This window comes from Rhinolophus sinicus, linkage group LG01, assembly GCF_036562045.2.
Source record: "Rhinolophus sinicus isolate RSC01 linkage group LG01, ASM3656204v1, whole genome shotgun sequence".
Classification (NCBI taxonomy): Eukaryota; Metazoa; Chordata; class Mammalia; order Chiroptera; family Rhinolophidae; genus Rhinolophus; species Rhinolophus sinicus.
The window spans coordinates 34,726,485-34,753,543 of record NC_133751.1 but is presented as its reverse complement, the minus strand read 5'-3'; the positions used below and the strand labels follow the sequence as shown (position 1 = coordinate 34,753,543).

Here is a 27,059-nt window from a genome sequence, read left to right as displayed (position 1 = left end):
TCTTTTTCTTTTTTAAAATTTTCTTCAGCATTTCTCCCTTTCCCTTCTCTGAAAGTGAAAATAGTTTCTTTTTTATTTTTTTTCTGTAGTTTTGTCAACTTGAGGGAGAGACAGATACAAACTGTTGAGGACATCAGAATGCACAACACATAATACCGCAGATGACGTTCTTTGGAAGCACCAAGGAAGAAACCATATTTATTAACTCTGGCTGGGACAGAGGAAGGAATTCACAGTGGAAGTCATATTAGAGCTAGGACTTAGAATGAGTAGGCATTAAAAGGGTAAGGGAGGAATAAAGCAAGTCAACATCAAGGAAATAATGTAAGGAAAGACCTCAAGGATGATGGAGGGTAGATGTTCAAGGGATTCCAAGTTTACTGAAATGGCTGACTTCAGATGGTGACAGTTTAACTGAGTTTGACACATAGGAGTAGAGTTGAGTCTGGAATGTGTTGAGTTTGAGGTATGCTACTTAGAAATGAAGGTTTGGAGGATGGAAGAGAATTGTAACATGCTTGGCATAGTATCATAGACCCTTCAACTAGCAGACACTGAAATAATGTTTCCTCATGTATGTATTCAGCTTTTCCTAAGGTGGACATTGAATACCTTCTCTGTGCTAGGCTCTGTACTGGATGCTGGAGACACAGAGCTCACATGTAGATACCCAGCCTTCCAAAATCTTGGAGACTAGACTAGTTGGTGAAATAGACAGATAAGGAAACAAATAATTATGTATTAGGGCTATAATAGAGATAAGCACTGGGTATTGAGACCACATGGAGATTTGCAGATGGTGTTTGGAGAAACCAGATTATGACTGAGCTGCATATTAAATGTTAAGTTGGTATCAGTCAGGTAAGAAAAAATAGGGATGATATTTCTGGCAATGGAATAGCATACACAAATGTCGGGTGGTATGAGTAACATGTGTGCTAGGGAATTACATGTAGTTCCAAATAGCTGGGGACTAGAAGAGGCATGATGGAGAATTAAGGCTAGATAGGTAAATGAGGCCAGATCATGGAGCCCTTAGTTTTTTTCTGTGTGCTAAGGACTTGGACATTTATTTTGCCAGGAATGAGGAATCATTAAAATGTTTTAATCAAGCATTCTAAATGATCCCATTTTATCTCTTTTTAATTTTTCAGTTTTTATATTTCTTTGTATTATTCTTTTAGTGATTACTCTAGAGGTTGCAGTATTCTTTCTTGTGTTCTTTATTTCTTCTTGTGGTACTGTTTCCATCTGAGATTATTTTCCTTCAGTCTGAAGAATTTCCTACAATTTTTCTTGTAATGTGGATCTGCTGGTGAGTTATTTTCCCAGCTTCTGTGTGTCTGAAAAATGCATGTATTTCATTTTGTGTTTGGAAGAATATTTTCACTGGGTTTAAAACTCTGGATAGCAGGATTTTTCTTTTCTTTGTTTCTACTCCTTAAAGATAACATCCCATTGTTTCTTTATTTCCATCGTTCCTATTGAAAAATCTACTCTTAATATCGTTGCTTGTTTGAATGTAATATCTTTTTTTTTTTCTTGACTGCTTTAAAGATTTTTCTCTTTATCCTTGTTTTTCAGCAATTCTATCATGATGTGTTTAAATATTTATTTTCTCTATATTTATACTGCGTGGGGTTGATAGGAATTCTTGAATGTACCTTTCTTCAATTTTGGACAATTCTCAGCCATTATCTTTTGAAATATTGTTTCTTTCCAATTCCCACTCTCTTGTCTTTCTGGGATTCAATTACATGCACATTAGACTTTCTCATCATATCGCAAGTGTTTCATATGTTCTTCTCTTTCCATTTTCTTTTCTGGGTTTCATTTTGGATATTTTATATTGACTTGTGTTTACATTCACTAATCCTGTCTTTTGCCAGTCTACTTTTAAACCCACGTGATTAGTTTCCAATTTCAGATATATAAATATCTAGATGACCCTTGGTTTTGCTTCTACTGCCTATTTTTCCCTCTTGGTTATTGGTCACATTTTCCTTCTTTGTAAGTGCTGTAATTTTTGTACAATTTTTTTTATTGTATGACATAAATTATATATAAAAGATCCATAGATACTGAAATTAATGTTATTTTCTCCCAGAGAAAGTTCACCCTTTCCTTAGTTCGACAGAGAGCATGAGGGGCAGATCACGTTAATCCAATAGAAATTGAGCTTGGTCAGTGCTGGGCTACAGCTTTCGTTAGATTTACTCTGCTGCTGACTTGAAATGTTTTGGGCCTCTCCCTTTGTGGGATATTGTCTCCTAAGTCCTGAAAAACTGTAGGAAACCGTTCTCTGCCTCATCAGTCCAATCTAGAGTCCCCCACACTATCCCAGTACTCAGAATGGGGAGCAATGGCCATAGTGACGGAATTTCTCTAGATTCTAGTATATCACACCAACCCACAGAGTCATCAAAAACTTTTCTAGTTTTATTTTCCCTTAGAATAGTCTCTCTGTCTGCGGTAGGCCTGTTTCTCAGAAATACCCAGAAATGATAAATCCCCAAAGGGAAGAAAATATTTGGCAATCTCAGCTCATCTAAGAAAGGTTCTGTAATCTCTAGAATTTTAATTTGATAATCTTTGCTTCTACAGTCCTCTGATGGCTTTAAAGATTTATTTCTGAATTTACCTATGTTTTTCCCCTATCTAGTGCAATGAAAAGAATGGCCTGCTATTACCTATTAAATCCAATCCAGAATAAAATTCCTGTTGAAATGTTTAAAACAGGAAAGTGGCATGACCACATTTGCATTTCAGAAAGCTTTCTGGAAATTGTGTAGTGGATGCATTATACTGAGGTTAAACTGAAGGCAGCATATTATAGTAGTGGGGACATGTTTGCAGCCAGCTACCTGCTTTTGGATCCTCAGTTTACCTTCTACAAGTTGTTTATATCTGGACAACTTACATAAGCTACTAAGTCTCAATTTCCTCATCTGTAAATGGGACTAAAGATATCTGCTTCTTGGAGTTGTGTGGGTTAATTTTCGCACAATGAGTAGCACATACTTAGCATTCATTAAATAGTATCTATTATTATTCTGAAGACAAGGAGGCCCCAAAAAGGAAGTAACTAATTTGAGAAATATTAAGGAAAAATAAAGGAATATGTCCCCTGATGAGAAGTGAAGACGTAATTATCAGGTTTCTAGGTTGGATAACTATGTCAAAAAAAGACTTTTTGAGAGAGGAAATACAGGAGGAGAAGGTAGTTATTTGTTTTTTTTTTTAATTTATTTTTTAAATTTATTGGGATGACAATTGTTAGTAAAATTACATAGATTTCAGGTGTACAATTCTGCATTACATCATCTATAAATCCCATTGTGTGTTCACCACCCAGAGTCAGTTCTCCTGCCATCACCATATATTTGATCCCTCTTACCCTCATCTCCCACCCCCCCAGAGAAGGTAGTTTACAGAGTCAGTTTTTAGATTATATTGACAGAGGTGCCTGTGGGACATCTACCAAGAAAGGCTAATGTTTTCCCAAGAACTGACTATAGTAGGAAGGAAAGACCAAGAGTGACAACTGAACAGCAACTATAGTCAAGATGGACATGTTTTAGAATTAATTTTATTTTTAAGTTCACTTTTTTTCTGATTTAGATGTAATACATGGACATTATAGAAAATTGGCTATAAGAAGAAAAGATAACTTTAAAGAACACAGGAATAGCAGAGCTAAAGAGCGGCCACTACTCCCAGGCCTGAGACAGAGAGACCAAGGGCGATGTTCACCTAGCAGGTGGAACTTGCTGGAAGTCTGCTTTCAGGGGTGCCAGGGGAAGCCATACTCAGGGAGGTGCTGTGTCTAGAACTCACTGAGAAGCCATCACGGGAGTGCAGGGGAGGAATCACACTGGGGGTCCTCTACTTGCCTCTCAGGGTGTTATAGAAATTCGTTCACTGGTTGTGGCAGACAGATGACACTATGCTGTAAAGCCCTGAGAGGGTGACAACAGAAGCTGCTGGCTCTGGGCTCTGGAGAAGCCATAGCTGCATCACAGGAGCCTGGAGCTGGTAAAGCCACTGTAGGAGCCTGGTACTGGAGAAGTCATGCTGTAGGAGCCTATTGCTGGAGAAAACGCACTGCGGGAGCCTCCTGAGAAGAGCACTCACTTGAAAGAGAAATCCCTTCTCCTTCAGTGTCCCTACAGTGCCCTCTAGTGACAGAGCTCAACATCGCACCAGCTGGCAAAGGAGACATTATTTACGGGGCTCCAGTCCATCATCACAGAGCAAGCAGTAAAGAAAGAGTGGCTTTGGAGCTGAGGGCCAGTACATTGATAACTGGTATCTTATCATCTTACCTGGCTCTTAGTGCTTTTTACCCACTTCTGGTTCTTTACATTAGTTTTTAACCTTTGAAATTGCAGTCATTATTTCTACTAAGTTATTGATTATGGTTGTCTCTTGGGAATTTCCATTTATAGAGGGAATAAAACATGAAACACTCAAAGCAATAAAGCATTAGCCTGGGTTCAAATCAAGACTCTATCACTTGCTAGCTATATGACCTTGAGCAGGTCAATGCAACTATCTGTGCCTTAGTTTTTTCAGTGAAGAATGGGCATCATGTTATTTACCATTCTCATAATGTTGCTGTGAACATGAAATAAAATAACCCATGTGAAGTCCTTAGTACAGGGCCTGACACCTAATGAGAGTTTGATACATTTTCTTTATGGATATTTTATTATTATTCTACTAAGCGGCTCTATGAATAGGAATTATTATTGTCCCTATTTTCTATATGAAGAATCTGTGGCATAGACTCTGTGGCATAGGCACCTAGAGTCTGCAGCGTAAGCATAAAGGGTTTAAATACCGTGTTTCCCCCAAAATAAGACCTAGCCTGACAATCAGCTCTAATGCATCTTTTGGAGCAAAAATTAATATAAGAGCAGGTTTATAATATAATATAATATAGTATAGTATAGTATAATGTAATATAATATAATATAGCATAATATAATATAATATAATACCGGGTCTTATATTAATTTTTGCTCCAAAAGATGCATTAGAGCTGATTGTCCAACTAGGTCTTATTTTCGAGGAAACACTGTAATTTACCTAATTTCACATAGGTAGTAGAAGGTGGACCCTAGAGGAGAAGTGTCCATGTTATTCAGGTGACCATGTTATTAATATTTCTAAGTGCAGCCTTCCTTGTTCAAATAGTACACAAATCACATTCCCTAGGCAGCCTATTTTTATGCTGATTTTAAAACCAACCATTTTCCTATAATATTATCTATTTTTATCACTTTTATTTAAAATCGTTCATCTTTTCAGGACAATAATTGCTGAACTTAAAAATAGTTATTACAAAAGAGAGTTTTAAGAAGTCTCCATTACTAATATATTGCCCCTCCATGCTATCATTAGTGTCCCTAAAGTCTTCACACTGCATTTTGCATACACTTCTTCAATCTCCATAATTACAGTGTGCAGAAGGGTATTTGGAAATTGTATGATGAGAAGCATTGTGCCAGACTTACTTTCAATGTTCTATTACTATCTATCCCTTTGGAACTAGGGACAGTTTTCAAACACTTCCTAATCCCCAGGTGACTTTTTATTCTTACCTGCTGGGTTTTTAATGTCCTTTTGTATTCTCTTTCTTTCCCTTTCAAGTTGAGACATCTTTTCACACTCTCTCTTCAGCTTCCAAGTTGTTCCCCGCGGATTCTCAAATAGCTTGAAACCCTTCTTTGATATGCTTGATTCAAAAACCAGGAAACTACTTAGAAGTGTCTCTGGGTCAGGTTTCGATAATGAATTCACATTGTATCTGTAAATCTTTAAAACTTCCAGTGCAGAGAAAATGCTGCATTAGTGATAACCTCAGGTGAATTGTTTTGTTGTTGTTTTTCTGTCAAGACAAAATGAATGGAACAATTAAACAGGTGATTTCATTCAGACTACTGCAATAGAGAGAATATTCATTAAAAAGGAACATCTCAAAGAAAAGGAAGGGGGCCTGAGCTTATAGAGGCAGGTCAGTGAATCCACAAGTCTTATTAGGCGTGTGAGGAAGGGTAGAGAGAGTCTTACCTCAGAATACAAGAGAGCAGAGTGGTGCTTTGCTGTTGCTGTTTCCCCAAAAACAAGACCTAGCTGGACCATCAGCTCTAATGCGTCTTTTGGAGCAACAATTAATATAAGACCCAATCTTTTTTTACTGTAAAGTAAGACCGGGTCTATAATATAATATAATATAATATAATATAATATAATATAATATAATATAATATAATATAATATAATATAATATAATATAATATAATATAATATAACGTACTATAATATAACGTACTATAATATAGCATAATAATATAATACCAGGTCATATTAATTTTTGCTCCAAAAGCCACATTAGAGCTGGTAGTCCAGCTAGGTCTTATTTTCGGGAAACATGGGATCTGTTTCCGAAACAAAAAAGGGTGGCAGGATTCTTAACTCTCTGCTTTCCAGGAGCATAAGGCTCAGGTAAAGTTTAACATTATCAATCCCCCCATTTTTGTTCATGATGGATAAATATCATCAATCACTGAACAACTCAGAAGTGATCATAAATCTGGGTGCGGCAAAGCAGCATCTAAGAAGTTGTTTTTCAGGGATTCTTGTTGGCATCACTCCTGCATAACGAGTTGAATGATATGTGGCAAGGTGATGGCAATGGTCAGTTGTTTGGGAGTCCTGGACATCCTGAGAGAAAAGGATATCTGCAAGGCAACATAGCATCTGGACAGGGATTTGGGCTGTCAGGTTTTCTCAGTTGGAGGCAGGTGTGAGAAGTGGGAAAGTTAGTTTGGAGAATTGTAGTCAGATAATGAAGGGAAGTGGAAGAATTAAAAATTTTCTAAATTTTGATAGGTTGTTCAAGGTTAACAGTTTCCAATCCAGTTTGCAGGTAGGTGCCAAACCGGTATTATATATTTCCAAAGAAGGGGAGGAAGTCAATTGAAACTCTACCTGATTATGCAGATTAGACTCTACCACATATCTATTGATAACCTGCAATTTACAGAGAGGGGACAAAATAGTTCAGAAATAGTGAACTCAGCTAGAATCTGACCACCTGGAAGGGTGTGCTAGAGACAATATATGGTTTTCCATTGACACACAGAATTTCTCTCTGTAGGTCTTAAATTATAGGTGAAAAATATACGTATAGGTTTTCAGTCAATTCTAGTTTAATATATCTTTGCTTTAGAATATAATCTTAAATCTAGTACCAGTAAAGAATCATTGATGTTATAAAACCCTTCTTACTTGAGCAAACGATTAAAACACAAGAAGAAAATATTTATAGATGTGTTCATTTTAAGTAAGAAATGAGAGATTACTACATATGATTCACTCCAGTAAAATTTAAATAATTAAAGATCCAGAATGAGCACAAAGCTCAGAGAGATTTTAGAAGTAAAAATCCTTCCTATTATTTTATATCTGTGTTTACATGATAACACCAAATAATCTTAAAAGTCATACACACCTACCAAAATTTGGGTCATGCAAAACAGAAGTCATTAACCTATGAAAAACATTTTTTTTAAAAGGTTCAGTAGATGTTCCATATCATATGTCATCATGGAAATGCAAAGTAAAATTACAATGAGATACCTTCACACACCTGTTAGAATGGACAGAATCTGGAACACCAACAGCACCAAATGGTGGTGAGGAGGTGGAGCAACAGGAACTCTCATATATTGATGGTGGGAATGCAAAATCATGCAGCCACGTGGGAAGACATTTTGGTGGTTTCTCACAAAACTATGCATGCTCTTGTCAAACCAGCAATCATGTTCCTTGGTATTTATCCAAAGGAGTTGAAAACTTATGTCACACGAAAGACGGCAAATGAATGTTTATCACAGCTTTATTCATAATTATCAAAACTTGGAAGCCACCAAAACATCCTTCAGTAGGTGAATGAATAAATAAACTATGGTTCATTCAGACAATGGAATATCATTCAGCATTTTTAAAAAAGAGCTGTCAAGCTATGGAAAGATATGGAAGAATCTTAAATGACTATTACTAAGTAAGAAAAGCCAACGTGAAAAGGTATATACTGTATGATTTCAACTATATGACATTCTGGAAAGGGTAAAACTATGGAGACAGTAAAAAAATCAGAGGTTACTAGGGAGTGGGGAAAAGAGATGAGCAGGAGGAGCACAGAGAATTGTTTAGGACAGTGAAAATACTCTGTATGGTAATATGATAATGGACATATATCATTATCCTTTACCCAAACCCCAAAAATGTCCAACACCAAGAGAGAACCCTTGGGTAAGCTATGCACTTGGGATGATTAAGATTCATCCTTGGTAAAAAAGGAACCATTCCGGGGAGGTTCCAGGAGGCTATTCTTGTGTGGGAACAGGGAGAATATGATAAATCTCTGTACCTGCCTTTCTACTTTGTTGTAAATCTAAAAATACTATTAAAAATAGTCTTTAAAAAGAAAAGAAAGAAAAGGCTCAATAGGTCGTGAATAACAATCATTCAAGAGTCGTTTGTAGACTATTACAGCATTGTAATTAATCTTCACCACTCTGTTGCTTTGTCACCTGACTCTTACTAGATGATGCTGGAAGTTGAATGACAGCTTGGCAATACTGACCTAGAGTCTAGATTTAGAATTAGAACCATGACGTCAAAATGTGTACAGTGGATAATAGCATGGGCATCACCCGAAAGCACGTTAGAAATGTAGCATTACAGGCCTCAAGTCAAATCTATTGAATCACAATCTGCATTTTAACATGATTTCTAGGTGATTTTTCATGCACATTAAAGTTTGAGAAGCATTTATCTAGATGACTTAGAAGATAAGAATTAGAGAGAAGGTTTTCAGAATACTGTGCACTCATAGGATAACAATGGCTGGTTATTGCAGTGCTATATTGACATAGTCACCAAGTCCCTTTTTACCAGGCTGCCTCTGCTTGGTTTGCCACTGTTTTTCATGTGATAGTGGCCAATTGGGGGGCGAGGGAAGGATCAGATGACAAAAGATTAACTTTGCTCCATTAAAATCACTGAATCATTTTATTTTAGTGAAAATGTTTTAATAGCTTCATGACCATTACATTTTTTATTTTCATTGCTTTAAAAGCACCTTTTGGTTATCATTATAACAAATCTTGTCAGGCAGCCAACTATCAAATGAAGTGATGAATATAAATATCATATTTTCCTAGTTATGAAATAATGAAAATAAACAGTTACCAACAACACTAGATGTGGATGCTTATGATCAGGAATTGAGGTGAGTGGATGGATATTCCGATATATGACATGGAGAACCACCCTCCTTTCACCATGAGCAAGCCCTTGGGTCTCTGGAATGAAAAATTCTAAAGTGTGGGGACTGAGCCCACCCCTTTGCATGCTTGGGGGTATCTTCCTTTATTTGTTCATTTATTCACCAAAGATATTTGCTGAACACCTTCCACGTACCAGACACCATGCTTGGTGCTAAGAGTATGTGGAGTATAAAGGGAAACAAATTCTTTGCTTTCGTTGCATTTAGCATCCAGGCGAGAGATAGACAATGAATAAGTAACTACATATAAGAAGAAGTTAAGTTTGGATAGTGGAATTGATAATAGGTATGAAGAAAATGATACAAGATAATGTGAAAGGATGTGCTAGGATGAACATCAGTGAATGTCTCTCTGATTTTTGAGCTGAACCCTGAAAGAAGGAAGCAGCCCCCAAAGAACAGGTGGCAGAATATTCAAAGGAAAGAGCACAGAAGTGTAAAGCTGCTAAGGTGGGAATAAGGTTGACATGTTCCAGGGACAGAGAGAAGGTCAGTTCTGCTGGAGCAGAGTGACAGCTATGGAGACTGGCACCAGATGAGGTGGGCAGGGCGGGGGAGAGTTAGGGATCAGGCCATGTGGGGCCATGTAGCCTGGTTTAAGTGTGAAGGGAAGCCTTTAGGGTATTTGAAGAAGAAATGTGACCCCAAGAATCCATATACATTTGCTATTGCTAACATTTCTAAGAGAACTGCTCTCTGAGATTCTAAGTAAATTGTGGGGCCTGGAAAGCAAGAAGTTTGAGACTTGAGGTTCCTATGCTCTCACCTATGTGGGAACTTGAGGGTGCTTTAAGATAAGCTATATTATTGAAATAAACATACATTTTCTTTACAAGGATTATCCAACAGATTCCAGTTACAAACCAGAGGAAACCTGACAAACCAGTCTTTTGGTCTCAGTAGGAACACTTTGCAGTGTTGTGTGGTAAACAGTGTATTTCATAGCAAGTGGATCAGTCAGTGTTCCAGGAAGCGGCAGAACCAGCAGGACCATAGGTTGAAATTTATGACAAGGGCTTACTGAGCAAGTCCAAATTGAACAGGGTTGAGTCAGGAAGGGAAGATCATGGGCAGGCTGGGCACAGGCTGAAGCTGTTGTCCAGTGACAGAATTTCTTCCCTCTTCTAGGAGCCTCAACCCTGTTTTGAAGACCTGCCAACTGATTAAGTCTGGCTCACCCTGATTATCCAGGATAATCTTCCTTACTTAAAATCCATTGATTAGGGACTTTAATTCCATCTGCAAAATTCCTTTACAGCAACGCCTAGATTAGTGTTTGATTGAATAACTGGGACGTTAGCCTTGCCAAGTTAATACATCAAGAAAACATGTCATCAGAGCAAGGTTCAAGACTTTCTTTAATAATCTTAAATAAATTCAGTAAGTGGTTAATAGTTTCTTACATGTATCATAATCCATTGCAGACTCACTCACATCATCATAAGAAAACCTTATGCCATTAACCTGACAGATGTTATTACTCTGAATAGTGAGAGGAAATGATTACTATTTCCCTTTTAGAGGGTGTTAGGTTAATTTTGAGATGTTTTTGTCCCATAAAGGAGATTACCAATGACACCAATGAAGGTTACGTTGTTTTATGGGCCTCTCCTACAAAGATCCTTAAGAGCAGTAGGAAAGTTACTGGGAGTTTCAGAGCATAGAAGGTGAAGAGCAGAAGCCAGGTTGCAAGCCGGAATCATTTTCATGTAAGCCTTTTAGGTATCTTTCCTAAAAGAGGTTTCAGAAGAAAAGAACCCAACTCTACAAATCTCCGGTATTTTGTTGATTTTTTTTTTTCTCATCCTAAGTAAATAGCCACTTTTATGAATAATTTTGTATTTGTAATTTTATATGATTTTTTAAAAAAGTGATTCGAAAATTGGAAGCTTCAGGCCCAGAAAACAGGGATCCACCTCTGCATATGAATATTTTAATCATATTTAACTAAAAATTAAAAAATGAATTATTCTGGCAAGATGGTTTCTCTCAAGATCTTAAAAGATCCTATCAGTTTGTTATCGGTTTAATTGTCCTGAAACCAGTTAATTACATTTAAAATTATTTGTCTAATTTAGTGACAAACATCAGTAAGAACAGCTAGAGTTTACTTCAGAAGTAATATTCTGGCTCCACGGTGAATCTCAAGAGAACTCTAAGACATTCAGAAAGCCTTGTGATTCTGAAGTGCTAATCTGCAGTCAGGTGGGACAGGACTAACTGCTAATGTACAGAAATCCGCATCATCTCCTATTGTGGTATTAGGCAAAATGAAAGTATTTTCATATATAGCCTCCCTTATGAGGTAGTTCCGGGTTTATTCATGTTTGCTGGAAAACAAACAAACAAAACAAAACAGAATGTATTCATACAGTTCAACTATTAGAACATTTAAAAAAATATTCAATGAAAAGTCTCTCCTTTCCATGATGCTAACCTGTCCATTTCTTACAAGCACCTATTTCCAGCAGCCGTAATTACGAGTTTCTGTGTACCCTTTGAAAATTTCTGTATGCATTAATGATTTTAGATTTTGAGCCCTGCTTTCTTTTGGTTTTTATTTGCCAAGTATACTTTTCCAATTCTTGCATTTCAAATTTTCTGACTTATTTTATTTTAGAGGTGTATTGGGTTTTGTTTTTGATCCAACTAAAAACAAAAACAAAAAAAAAACAAACAAAAAAACCCTCCTTTTTAAAAAAATTATGAAATTGAGCACATTTAACCTTATTGATATTTAGACAGCTTGGTTTTGTGTTTCTCATACTCTTTTACGCTCTTTATTGTTTATATATTTTTAAGGTTGTCACTGGATCTGTAATTTTTTCTTTGTTTTCAGTTTGTTCTAGTGGTGCTTTTATAATCATAGGTTGATATAATTCTTCTAACCCTTAATTTCTCTAAGACAGTTAAATATTAGATCCATGCTCAATGATGGTAAAACAAGCATGTATTTTCATTCCCCTCCCTTTTTTCCACAACACAATTATATTCAATAATATGATCTTTTTGCTTACTTTTATTTTGTTAAATTTTCTTATAGTGCTGTTACTTAACTTGGCTTAAGTCCATTGTCTCTTAGGTATTGTTGATTTATCATGAGTGAAGTATCTTCTCCCTTAGCCTCCAAATTTTCAGTTGTATCATTTCTACATTGTCAAGCATTTGGTATTTACCATCTATGTTTTCATCCTAAATTCCACATTGTTTTAATCTCATATCTACCTTTACATATATTCAATGCTCACTATCAAATCTTTTTCCAAAATTTCCTGTCATTTCTCAATTTGTTTTTCAGTAATTTTCTTAAAAAGGACTCTTGGAAACAATAGTCCCTGAATACCCTGTGTATTGAAACTATTTGTCATTTTTAGATTTGATGCATAGCTTGGATATTTACAGTACCTGTAACTCACATGCTCTTTCCTTGATTATCGTGTTGGTGTTGCTTTACTGTCTTCTGGTATTGCTTATGACCATGAAGACATCTAACATAAGCTAGATTTCTCTCCTTTTAAGTGACTTCTTCATTTTTTCTGGCTGCCAAATGATTCTGTCTTTATTTTTAAAGTCTGATCATTTTACTAGGCTATGTCTTGGTTTTGACTATTTTGAGTCAATTATTCCAGATACACAGTACAGTTGGATCTCAGTATCCATGATGTTTTCACTGGCAGATTCAACCAACCTCAGATTCACAGTATTCAAAAAAGAATGTTATGTTGTTGCTGACATGTACTATATAGCTAGGCCTATAATGGTTGAGTCCATACTGAACATGTAGAGTAATTTTTTCTTATTATCCCCTGAACAATACAGTATAACAACTGCTTACATAATATCTACACCATATTAGGTATTATAAGTAATCTAGAGGTCGTTTTAAAGTACACAAAAAGATATGTATACCACGCATTCAATATTAGGCACTTGGATGTGGATCCTGTATCCAATCCCCCAAGGATACCAAGGGATGACTGTATGTCATATCTGTATATGTCTCTTATTTGAGGAAAGATTTATTACATACCATTAAATATTTTTTGTGCTTTGGTCTTCTTAAGAACTCACCCCATTTATGTTGGATCTATTTTTTCCATTATCCACCATTTTCCTTTCTAATTTGTTCTCTTTCTAATTTTCATCTTATTAATTATATTTGTGTTTCTCATTTGTATCCTCCATATTTCCCATTATGTCTATTTTCACTTGTGATACTTTTTTCCTGTATTTTCTTGAGTACTGCCAGCTCACATTTCATTATTTCCTGCCATGTCTTAGTCTCTTCTCTGAGTCCTTTCCCTTCTGTTCTGTGATCTTCCTTCATAGAGGCAAGTGCTTTTTCAAGTTTTAAAATATAATTTGTGGCAAAATGCCCAGTAACAATATTTATCTGTCCAATGGCAACCTTTTTCTGGTGTTGGTTCATGTATTAGTTACTTTTGCTGCTCTTTTAAAAATTTGTTTTGTTTTGAATTTTGCTTATAATACCTTTGTGTCCATGGTTTGACAGTTATTAATTTTCTAAATTGCCTCTTTTAATTAATTAGCTTTTTAATGAGTTGGCTTTTCTTAGACCTGAAATTTATAGTAGGTCCCTGGATGAAAGCTTGTGATGTGTGATCAGTAAGGCCTTCAGTTTTTACAACCCACAGGGGCAGACTGTGTTTAGCGAAAAATAGCTCCTGGGTGTGATTCTTTATGTAGCCCTGCCTTATCTGTTTCTCTGAACCAAAGGAGGTAGGGGAGAGCTTTTGTTTCCTGTCTTGTTCACCTCTGCTTCCATCCATAGATATAAATGAAAGATAAATCATTTGTACTGCCAGCTGATCCCCTCCCCTTCAGTGAGTGTCTTTTTTGCTAGCACTTTCTGAGATGCTGCTACTGATGGCCTACTTACACTCTCCACTCTCATCACTTTTGTTGTGTAACTTCTGCCCAATCTCAGCTGTTTGGATGCCCTTCTTCATATTTTATAGACTGCAGGTCACATCTAGCTTTGTGTTTTGCTGAACATGGAACATGGAATTTGTTTGCAGAGTTATTTTTCCTCATTTTCCTGCTTGTTCTTGTATAATAGCCAAAAGAAAAAGGGGAAAGATCATTGGCTTATATAGTCATGATTGTATGGGAAGTAGAGAGTTTTGGCCTTTTTCTTTTTTTAATTCAAATATATATAGATGCTGTTATACGGTGAGGTGTTTCACTGTTTATACATAGTTTCTTTATTTCAAATTCCTTGGCTTGGCATTTAAAGTGCTCCTCAGTTCAGCTCTAAACTCTTCTACTTTCATCTCCTTCATATATTTTATACTTCTGTTAAATTGTACTGAATTATTCAGAGTTCCCTGAATAATAGTTCTTATTTCTCCACACTTTTATGTACTTTGTTCCCTCTAGTTGACATTTCCTTTCCCCCTTGGTAACCCTTCCATGGCCCTTATTATCAATTAAAATCCTTTCTGAATTTTAAGTTCCCCTCAGATAATATCTGCTTCTTACGGCTTTCCTCTGATTTCTGCACATTGTTATAATCTCTTTATATGCTAAACTGCAATTTACATGCTTATATTCTCTTAGAATTCTATCCTATGGTTTATAATGTTTTGGTTATTTGGGTACCGTTTCTACTTTCTACTTCAGTTGGAAGAAAGCCTGTGACTTTGTCATATCTGTGCCCCATTTACTCCTGAGCACAGAACATTGTACATAACACACATTCAGTAAACATTTGTTGAAGTGATAAAATTAAGCAAAAAGCCAAAATTCGTTTTTGAATGCATGGCACGATTTCCTCCTACTTCTCACTGATACACAATATAACCACTCATGGAGATAATTTGTCTCTCTTTTTCTCTTTTTCTGAAGCCACAGATCCCTGCAGATCAAAGTATCTTCTAAGGATGCGATTGCAGATGTGCTTGTTTAGTCATGCAGATAGTCAGACTGTGTTTTGATTATTTTAATTGTCTTATTTCAATCCAGAATAATTTGTTCTTGGCTTTTTATGAGTCCTTCGTAACTGTTAAGTAGATTAAAAAACAAAAATGGAAAACACAATCTTCTTTAGTCTTCCGTTAAATGGTAGATCTCTATCATGATATAAATACATTAATAGAAGTAACTTTTAAAACTTAACTTTTAAATTTAAACTGATGTCAAAGGAATAGCAGAAGTTTAAAAGAAAGTTTTCCTGAATAAGCTCTTGGTTTAAGAAACATAGAATTTTTCAGATGAAGTAAAATTTGAGAATTTTTTCCCCACTATTTCATTTAATTGGGTCCCTTCCCGAATATAATTTACATGTCATTTTCTTCATCATTTTGTAGCTTTGAAAGCTGTATTTGTTGAGAAAAACCTGTTTCCCAAAGACATTCTGGATCGTGAACAAAGAGCCAAACAATTGTGTAAAGAAACAAGTAGTGAAGTGAAGATAAAAAGAAATAAGAAGCAATTATAATTGAAAGAAAAATATTTTGTCACATAAAGTATGTATATGAAATGCAGAAAAGGAATGAAGAATTCTGCACCACTTTTATTTTTATTTTATATTTGAACTTCAGAAAGTTTTACTTTCAGTCGATATTTTAGTGCTGCTTTTATCTGTCACCTTTTGCTCTCTCTGTATTCTCAATAAAAGAAAGATTGGATAAAAGATAGGGCAGCATCAATTGGTATTATCTATTATCAAGTGTTTTTATATAAAAATGTACAATTTCAGAACAAGGTATCCCTACCAGTTACACCTTTGGTTGCTTCTATAGACCAATAGTTTTGATCAATTTTCATTGTGAAACCCTCACTGAAATTAAATATGAAAAGTACTTACACAGTGAATATCTACAAACTTCATTTAAAAAAAACAAAAACGTTCCCACTAATTTACACTTCCTAGCTTTTTAAAATGATTCTGATACTGCAATTAGACCTTTTCATTATCAGCTATTCTATTAATTCTCATTGATTTATAGCCATTCTTCTATGTACTTATCGAGAAATCACCACCTAAGTTCTACTTTTATAATTTGTTATAAGGTACTCTAAAATTGGGTGTCATAGTACAACTAAAGAGGTAATAGCCTCAAAAAAAAATAAAAATAAATAAAAAGGACTGGGGCTATATAAAGGACTCAGTCTATGTGGAAGGTCAAATAGGAGATGCTGGTTTTGAAACATAGGCTTCACTTTTTGGATCCATTTTTCTTTATAAATATCATCATCCAGCAATCAATATTATTATGCTGCTTTATTTATTGTGTCCTATAGGAATAATTAATAATTTCATTGAGATAGCTTTAGTTATTTACTATACATTAATATTTTAAGGAGTCCTTTAAAAATATTTGTATTTTGAGAAGAATTTTGCAATAACACCCACAAATAAAGAAAATAACGAACAATGTGTAGGGGCCTATTCTGTCCAGTTACTGCAAAATTCATCATGTTTAAACTTCACAATAATTATATAAGATGTATCTATTTCAAGGTTAAAAATCTGAGATTTGGATCCATTAGAAGAGTGCTCAGTTATTGATGGCAAAGTTGGGATAGGAGCCCAGATCTGCTTTTCTCCGAAGACCATATATTTTGCCCTTCACCGTTCTGTTCACTCATTAGTATATAGTCAGTGAAATGAATTGTAACAATAGAATTTACATCATCAGTAGGTTAAATGTTTTAATTTGGCAGAAAGGGTGGCAGAGGAAAGGTTTTCAGGAGACAGTTCCCTACTCCATCTACATTTAAGTGCATCCTGAATCAGGCATTCTATATACGTATAAACACAAACACACTGCCTATATGTATCTACACACATATGAGAAAGATAGAGATAGACAGATAGATAGCGATTAGTTATATAGATAGAGCACACATATGTGGTGAAATTCTAACAATTGGGGAAACTAAGCGACAAGGAGAGAGGGAGATGGTAACTCTTTGTATTATGCTAGCAACTTTTCTGTTAATTTAAAAGCATTTCAAAGTAAATTGTTTTTTAAAACTGAAAAGGCTGGTTGAGACGAAGGATTTCTTGACATGTTCAGGCAGAGGCTGATTCCCTCACAGGGACATTGCAGAAAATTCTTCCACAGGTTGGGAGGTTTGATTGGACAATCCATCATTTCAAACTTAGAGCATATGATTTATGAATCATATATTGTTAACAGTACAGTGGAGTGAAATTTGAGCTGCATTTCCAGAAATTTAAAAGAATATAAAGATGTTAAAAAGATGTAATATGGATACCAAATACTTTATGAAGGCTCTTTTCCCCTTCCATCCATCCATCCGTCCATTCATTCATTATCCATCCTAATATTGAAGGTATATGCAAAGAACTATTTTAGGTACGAGACATACACAAATGGAGGCACATAAAATGCAATGGTTTATTAAGCAAAGATTGAATGGGCCCACTAGTTTTTCTGGTAAACTTGGACATTATTTTACTAGACACATTTAATTATTATTATTTTTTTTACTCCTGCAGATGACTTTGAAGTGATTAGTCTGAAATAGTCTAGTTCAGATAGACAAACCTCTCTATAGTCTACTACGTGTACAAGGTACTATGCTGTGTGTGACCCGAATCCCATCCTTAGTTAACTTCAGTGCCTCTTCTGTGAAAGGAATTAAGAGGAGCTATTGCACAAGTATATTTAATGAGAAAAGAATTTTTAAAGTTATGAAAGTCTCTTTTAATGTTATTGTTTCTAATACTAGGAACAAAATGCATACATAAAAAGAAAAAAAAAGATATTCAGTTATTGTTTTAGTTTTATACCTTATAGCATCTAATTGTGCTGGATAGGTAGCAGGGTCTCACCTACCAAATGTTAATAGAACTGAAGACTTTATGAGCTATTTCTGAAATTAACATTTAGGTTTAATTATTTAAGATCCAGTTTTCCACAGTGAAAAGAACTTGTCATATTAAAATAGGATGTGCCATCATTTTTAATAGGCTACTTTGTTTGTAGTATGAAGATTTACACTAAACATAATTTAACCTGTTCTCCTTTCAGAACATTTTCCTCTTATCACCCAAAATATAGAGAACAAACTGATAAAGGATAAAACTGTCTGAAATTAATCCATGGAAGAATTAACTTTTAAGTCCTTTATTTATTAATGAGAGCATTCGGTTATATGTTTTTTTAAATTTGAAATTAAATATATTTTTAGTTTAAAAAAACAACTATTAAATGTGAAGAAAGATAATGAGATTAAACCTGTCACCCCTTGCTATTATTTTTATACATAGTCCCAGGTTTATTTTTTTTACAGTAGGGGTGACAGTGATGATGCTCAAATTTATACCAAAACACATTGGCTGTCACTAACGAATAATTGTTTTTCCTGATGTGTTAGGGGCAAAATAGAGGTGTAGAAGAAACAGATTTTTGAAAATATTTAAAAGGCTTGCAGTAACATTTTATGGACACTTAGGTTATCTTTATTAAAAAGATATTAAAATAGCTTAAATCAGGGAGGATAAATTCATGGCCATTGCTTTTTACTTCCCAAGAGACAGGAAAATGTAGTCTTCATGAACTGCTCTACCATAAGGTCCTTACAGAACAACTTCATTAAATGATCTTACTAAGACAGAGTGTCTGTCTCTGTCACTGGGAGGAAAAGTAATGGCCTATTCCTGGGGAAATCGCATTATGATCCAAGTAATGTACAGACATAATAATTTGGTAGCCAAGTGTACTTGTGATGGATGTTTGCTGGTGTCACTACATGGGTAAGAGAGCATTGATTGAACGACAGTCTTAGACATTCAGACTTATTATTTGTAATTGCAAAGTAGAACAAAAAGAATGATAGTGTTCTTGTGTTGCATAACTGTGTTCTGGAAAAATTATCTCTAGTACTGTTAAGTGAAAAGCTGGAAATGAGATTGTTTATATTAGATTAAGTAGTAGTAGGATATAACCCAGAATTTAGAAAAATAAATGAGAGATACCTAGATGGTTAATTTAAAATGTTAGTCTAAGAGTTTTTGTTTCTTTATTTGTTTGTGTTTTTCCTTTGTTGTTTTCAGTTTTACATCCCACATATCAGTGAAATCATATGGTTCTCAACTTTTTCTGTCTGACTTATTCTGGATGGTGAATGTGATATATATCACACAATGTGATATATAGATGATATATTACAGAATTGTACACCTGAAACCAATGTAACTTTACTAACCATTGTCACACCAATAAACTTTGACTGAAAAAAAAAAGAATTGTGGTAAATTAGGAGATTAAGTCCAATAACAGTCATCAGGCTACTCAGGCCTCTTATTAAGCTATAGCCCTATTAGGACTGAAAATTGTTAGCAGGGTCCTTGAAAATGTATTTCAAAAATAATTCCTTTTAAAGGTATCTATATTCATTTTATTTCTTTTTAATGAATTTATCAGAAACAATATTACATTTAATAATCAATGGTGAATACTTGCTTAATTGTAATTGGAACATGTTTTCTAAAGTTTCAATTATTATTTTGTTTTTTTCAGTTACAGTTGACTTTCAATATCACTTTATATGAGTTTCAAGTGTACAGCATAGTGGTTAGACATTTATGTAATTTGTGCAGTGATTCCCCCCGATTAGTCTAGTACCCACTTGCCACTATACATAGTTGTTGCAACATTATTGACGATATTCTCTATGCAGTACTTTACATCCCTGTGACTATTTTGTAACTACAAATTTGTATTTCTTAATTCCTTCCCCTTTTTCACCCAGCTTTCCAATGTTCCTTTGCTCTGGAAACCATCAGTTTAGTTCTGTATCTCTGAGTCTGGAACTAAATTTTCATTTATCTTATCAGAGGCCACTAACAAATAATCCAATGTGTTTAATAGCTGATTGCCACTGACGTGATTGATTTGAACTAGAACAATGACATCAAAACCCATTCAATGATGCAATGATGCATTTTTTATTAATGAATTGTCTGCAGACGAAATCATGTAAAATTTAAAAATCACATAAAAGTAAAACCTATGTTTATTATCAAATTCCTTAGGTTGAATAGTATTATCTTGATATAATTTGATAAATCAATAATCTTAATCTGGTCTTTTTTATTCAACATAAATATTATATTTATTCAATATCCAGTTTTTTCCCGAAGGATTCAAATGGGCCTTATATTCACAGGCAATTTCTTTGACTATTGTAGAATTTGATGAATTGTTGAGAATTCTGCAGCAGTAATTTGTCTGTGCATTCTGGACTTGATTCAGCTTTAGTCTTTTTCTCATAGACATTCTGAAATATTTATGATGGAATACATTGGTAATCTGATATGGGAGTCCTGTGAGAAACAAAAAGAACTAATTACTAGCAAATTTACAAGCACGGGCACATTCTTTCAAATTCAGTTTCTACTAATAAAAGAAGTGAAATAATGGATGAGATAATAACACAAACTTAATGATCTTTTAAAATTCTATTATTGTTTTCTCTCTCGATTCTTCGGTATTTGATCACTGGTAATTAACCTGATCATGTGAGTCCTCTTATACAAACGTGGTGAACACCTGCTTTGGTTTTAGAGGAATTAATCAAGCAGTGTTCAAGATAAACAGTGTTGGCCTTGAGCGATCAGCTATTGCATGTACTAGTGTTTCCCAGAAGGCATATTTTAGTTACAACATTACTGTGATTACTCAGAAGCAAATTTGGGGTAAGTACCTTAAAATTAAATAGATTTTGAATATAGTGTATATGCTATAATATTGACTCTGAGTATTTAATAGAATAGGAATGCATTCCAATGAACTTTGGTGGATATTGTTTAAATTTATCAGATTAGCTTATTACTCTTCATTCTCCTTAAAAGATGTCATACATTTAAACATCAAATTCTTATAGAACTATTCGTCAGGTTGTTTAGTTCATCGGTGCTTTGTGATTTCTGATGTGATACAATCCAAAAGCCAATGAGGTAAGAATTTTTAAAGCCAATTTTTTTGTATGCACTTGTAATTTATTAAGTGTCTAGAAATATTCTAGAATAAACAGATGCTCAAATAATGTACATTTTAAGTATTAAGGTTGTTAATAATAATGAGAGGGAAATTTACAGGTTTTACTATAAGTAAAAGTTATGTATTTTATGTAATATTATGTAATATTATTTATTATTCTAATACAGACTAAATACATAAAGATGTACCTAATGGAGTAACACTTGATGACTTAAAAGTACTGATAACATTTTGACTATATATCTACAAACCAACATTTGGGCAGAAATTTTCTGAGATATAGAATATATTAGAAAATAATACACAGAAATTTATTTTGCATGTATAACTTCTCTTATTCATTAGCTTTTAGTATTGTTGTGCTGCTATTTACAATCTTATATTCTAATTTAATCCTCGGTAAAACATTTGCTTGATATGATATATATAAATATTTATATTTGTAGTTTATCAAAACCCTATTTTCTAACAATTGTTTTGGATTAAATTTGGATTACATTTGGATTACATTTTCCTTTGCAACTTGTATATCTAGACAAATAGATTTAACTACATATATTAGAAAACAATTTGAAATATCTAGATAATGACTCCACAGTGTAGTTTTGGAGAATGTTTGACTATTAGTAATTACATGTAAGAGTGATTTTAGTGACTCTTAACCCATTCATGGGTCATGGTGACCTTCCTAATGGTGTGCAAAACACTCTAGAAATATAGGTCTTCATTTCTTTAAGGCTCACAGTACATTACTTTGAAGACTTTCATCTTTACCTCCAATGAAAGTTTACTTCCTAGTAACTTACTAAACTATGGGTTGTTAAGGGTTACTAAAGTGTATTATCTGTAAGGTAGAATTAGTGTTGCTAAAATGTATGAGTCCTTTAGAGTGTAGTATTCCACAAGTCTTTGGTAAAATTGCAAAATTCATTCTGTTCAAGATGTAATTTGGGTTGAATTTCCTACAGTTTTAGTGGAGAGTATTTTAATAGGGTGTCATTAGTGTTGTGAATCGGTTATAGTTTTCAATTTAAGTTTTCTTGTATTTGTTGTTTGTCAAATTATTCTTTGATTTTTTTAATGCTCTCTTCTTTTGTTATAGCTGTACCATTTATATTTAGTTGTAATTTTGTTTCTTTTCTCTCTTTGGAAATGTACATGTGGGTTTGGGGGTATTTTGCCCTATACATTTCATAAAGTGTTAGAATTCCTATTGTAAAAAGCCAGATTACTTAATCAATTTAGAATACATTAACTTCGTAATGTTATAGGTCCCAAATCACAAAGTAGTGTGTTCATCTTTTATTCCATTTCTCTTTTTTGATCTATTAACTATTCTGGAGTAGTCTGGACAGAGGGTTCTTGATATCAGAGTTACAGTTATCCCATTTAAAACTACAGGAAAAGATAAGAAAAAGATCATATAGCTATTTAGGTATATTATTACTAATTATTATGCTCCAGAATTATAATTTATCCTTTGATTTTAAAAAATCGCTATATATTTTGGACTGGTTCTTGAAGGAATATAAAAAAAGACCATTAGCCTATGGCCTATTTCTCTAATAGATGATGCTTAGTCTGAAAATTGGCATTAGAATCTTCTTGTGGTAATTTGTCCTAAAATGACAGAAAATTCTAATAGGTAGAAAGTTTTCTTTTTAGATTTTTATATTGTAAAACTAATATATTTATTAGTTCTGAAAACTAATATATTTTGAATTAATGCACAGAGGTCAAAATGGATAAGATCTTGTTGTGGAGTCTCCTATTGACTTTTTCTGGAAGTCAAGCCTCAAGATCCTTGGCTCAAAGACATACTGAATTTGCAGTGGATCTTTATCAAGCTATTTGTTCATCTCATAAGAACAACATTATATTTTCCCCCCTTGGAACAACTTTGGTTCTTGGAATGGTACAACTGGGAGCAAAAGGAAAAGCACAACAGCAGATAAGACAAACTTTAAAATTTCAGGACACCTCAACTGGTGAGATTTTAATATATGATTATTTATATTGGATAAGGTCTAGTCAAATTTATTTTTTAAGTATTAGAGAGAAGTTCAGGGTCATAGAACTTTAATAAATTAAAAATATTATAGAAAGTTTAAAATCATAATAAAATGGAGAATTGTAAATGTAAATGATATTTATTCATTTATAATCGTTTCATAATGAAAATGTTGCCAAAATAGTTTAAGAAATTAATTCTATACAGATATAAAATTGTGTGTATATCTGTATAATTTATTCTACTCTAATTTAGCCAGTTTTAATTAATTGAGGTTATGTTGTACGTGTGTGTTTATACGTATACCAGGGGAGCCAAAAAATGTATACGAGTAGATACTTTGGTCAGCATTGCTCAAGCAGTAGTTTGCTGTAAGCAGCAGTGTCTGGATGCTGATGGTAACCACTCTGAGCATCTCTTGTAATTAGAGAAGTCAAACGTGACTTGTAGTCATCTTTTGTTATACATTGAGTATTATAGTTTCAATACAGTTTTCCTTTCTTAAAATATGTATACATTTTTTGTCATCCTCTGTATGTACCCACCACATATGTATATACACAGATATTCTTCCACTGTCACTTACTATGTTGTGATCATTTTCTCATATCATGCAACTACTTCAGAATATAATTTTTAATTGTTGTATTTTACTACCTCTTATGGAAATACCATCACTTACTTAATCCTTCTTTATTAGTTTGCTTCCAATACTTTTTTTATAAAAATGCTTTGGTGGGTACCCTCACCCAGAAATCTTAGTGTGCATCTCTGTTTTGTTAGCCTTTTAAATTAATTTTCTAAGTAAAATTTAACTTTTTCACTTAAATCAGGTCAAGAAAAAGCATTGATGTATATATTTTAGAAGTTTATTTGGTTAATAGTTTTTTAAGAAAATTTTTAGGGATAAAGAGCATTTATATAGCCCTTCAGAGCCTTTTTGAGTGTGAGTGTTGTTGTTTTGGAGTCTCCCAAAGGTTCATCTGAGATATTGTATAGAAGCTTTAGTGCTGGCATTCCATTTGAAGGGGTGGTTGCCTATTTTCCTGACTCTTCTGTGTTCTCAATTTCCATAATAATTTTAATTTCTAACTTTTACATCTGTTAGGTAGTCCATCCTGAACATCAGAGGAAACATCCAGGTTTTTGATTTGGGAATTTATTCACTATAACTAATTTCAGTATGTTTGCCTTAGTGCAGATTAGTTATACATAGGTATTTGCTTTTCTTCTTTACAAGGTTTTACTTGTGTTACTTTAAATAAAGGCAATTTTATAGAGAAAAAAAGTTGATGATAATGAAATTCATTGCAAGAGTTTCCCTATGTGAATAATGGAAAATGAAGCCACTGTGTTCCAGATTTAGTCTTCACTGTCTATATTAATTTCAGCAAATCCCACTATACAGTCCCAGAAACATTTCAGTCCCATGATACTGCTTTGGAAAGTAATAGAACATTTATGAAGATATGTAAAGTTGAATCCATGATAAATTAGTAAAATTAGAGCCTCTGAAATCTAAATTACCTTAAATGGATTTCATCTTATATAGAAACACATGTCTTAATAACTCTAGGTTGTGAATGAAATAATAATCATAATGATAATGATGTCACTTTCAAGTATATATAGTGTCACAGTCACTGTTTTATGTGCTTTATGTACATGATTTCATTTAATATTCATAATTACTCTGTGAAGTAGACATAAGCCTGCTGTACAGATGCGGACACTGAGGCAAAGAAAGATTAAGTAACTTGCCCAGAACTATTCCAAAAATAATTCACTGAGGGTTATAGATCACATGAGCAATAATGAAAATTTCTATATTTTCCTTAGAAGAGTACATATAGATAATTTCATATTAACATTTTGACACATATAACAAAATTTACCAAACTTGCTTTCTATTATGCTCCCTTAAGGGAGATACAGATGAAAGATAACTGCAAAAAGAAAAGAAAGACTAGCCAACAATGGAGAAGATGTGAGAAAGAAACTCTGGAAAAAAAAGAGGGGGACACTAAGGAATAAAGAAAAAGGAAACAGAGTTAAGGGAGGGAACAGAGTGAACGTGCAACAGGTTGGAGAAAATGTTCAGGGGGTCTGGAGAAAGAAGAGCAAAATAGCACTAAGGGTAGAATGAAGGGTGTGACAGATCAGAAGAAGGCAGTGTCTGGCAGAGCCATATTGGAACCCAAGAAAAAAAGAAAAATCAGTAATAATGACCTTGCCTTTATTTAAAGTTTTCGTATTTTGTTCATCATGGATTTCTCTTAATACTGATTTTCAAAATACAGAGGGTGCCAGAACAATGTATAAATATTTTAAGAAAGGAAAACTGTATTAAAATTGTAATACTCAATATATACCAATAACAAAAGATGAATACAAGTCACATTTGACATCTGCAATTACAAGAGGTGTTCAAAGTGGTTACCATCAGCCTCCAGACATTTTTGATTATAGTGAAATACTGCTTGAGTAACGTTGACCAAAATGTATACTTGCATACATATTTTTGGCACCCCGGTATATATGTTGCAATAAAATATTATTTATCTTGATTACTGAGTTTGATAGCATCTTTTTAAATTTTATGCGCAAGGTGAGTGTCTCTGACTTATGTTAGTCCGAGCTCTGCCTTCGATTCCCACTGACTGTCAAAAGATATACTCTGTTGAATCAGTCTATATTTTACTTTTTTCTGCTAGCAATCTGTTTCACATTAACAGCTGGCTTATTCTACAGATGGGCACACAACTCCTGGTGTCCCACCCCACTGGTATTCTCAGTACCAGTTCCCCTCCTTTCCCCCAATACTAAAACATCTGTTCAGAACTTACCTTCTCCAGTTTACTGAGCCTCTGGTAATGCTCTATTTTCCTTGGCATCTAATAATGCTGCTTACTAAGCAAAGGCTAAATTGAAGGTGCTTCTTTATTCCAAGATGATTATGGAAAGAGAACTGGACATGAATTCCTGACTCAGCTCTGCAATCAAATGACCTTGTGATTTGGCACCTCTCAAATTACTGTATCTCTCTGGATTTTAGAATCCTCACTATAAAAAGATGAATTTGGATGAGATGATTTATATGGATCCTTTGGCTAAAATCGTCTCTAATCCTATGACGGCCTTAGTTTTCATCTTTGGATCTCTCACACTGCATATGGAATTGGTATTCTTACCCTTCACATCAGGAGAAGTAAACATGTACTGAATTTTAGAGCAGTGTCTGGAGGTCTGGTACAGTCAAACCAAAAGTCACATTAACTCCATGACCTGTAGGTTTTCCACGGCTCTAATGTAGGAAATTAAATAAACTTATTCTCATTAACTATAGGCAGCCATGTATATGTTTGATCTGTGCTACAAGAGATTGTGAATCAATAAATTAAATCAAATTTATAAAGCAGATAACTTTATATTCTCCTCCCAACTTGTGCTAGTTGGTGATATTTTTCATTGACTTCTGAGTACAGCGATTTGTCAAAGGTCAGCTGATTGTCACATAGTCTTAGACCTTAAGACATGACATAAATCTATTTGCTCTGACAAATGAGTTGGGACTATTTTTTTCTTCCCCTCTCCTTTACTTTCCCATTCCTTTAAAAATGTTCGTATGTTACAAACTCCTGAAAACTGGTTTCAACGTTTGCCACATTATTTCTGACTCTAATTAATT

At 34.1% G+C, this 27,059-nt stretch overlaps 1 protein-coding gene across 7 annotated transcripts in view; it reads left to right on the top strand.

Moving 5' to 3' along the window:
• The window catches only part of LOC109449507 (serpin I2), a 161,162-nt gene that overhangs the window by 107,948 nt on the left and 26,155 nt on the right, over positions 1-27,059 (top strand). For 5 of the 7 annotated variants that reach the window (XM_019735864.2, XM_074327410.1, XM_074327411.1 and 2 more), the window contains one exon: positions 23,094-23,348. In XM_019735864.2, coding sequence (XP_019591423.2) covers positions 23,094-23,348 — 255 coding nt within the window. Of the gene's footprint in view, positions 1-15,690; positions 21,057-23,093; positions 23,349-27,059 lie in introns of those variants that run through there. The other 2 variants (XM_019735902.2, XM_074327418.1) reach the window with 2 other exon arrangements.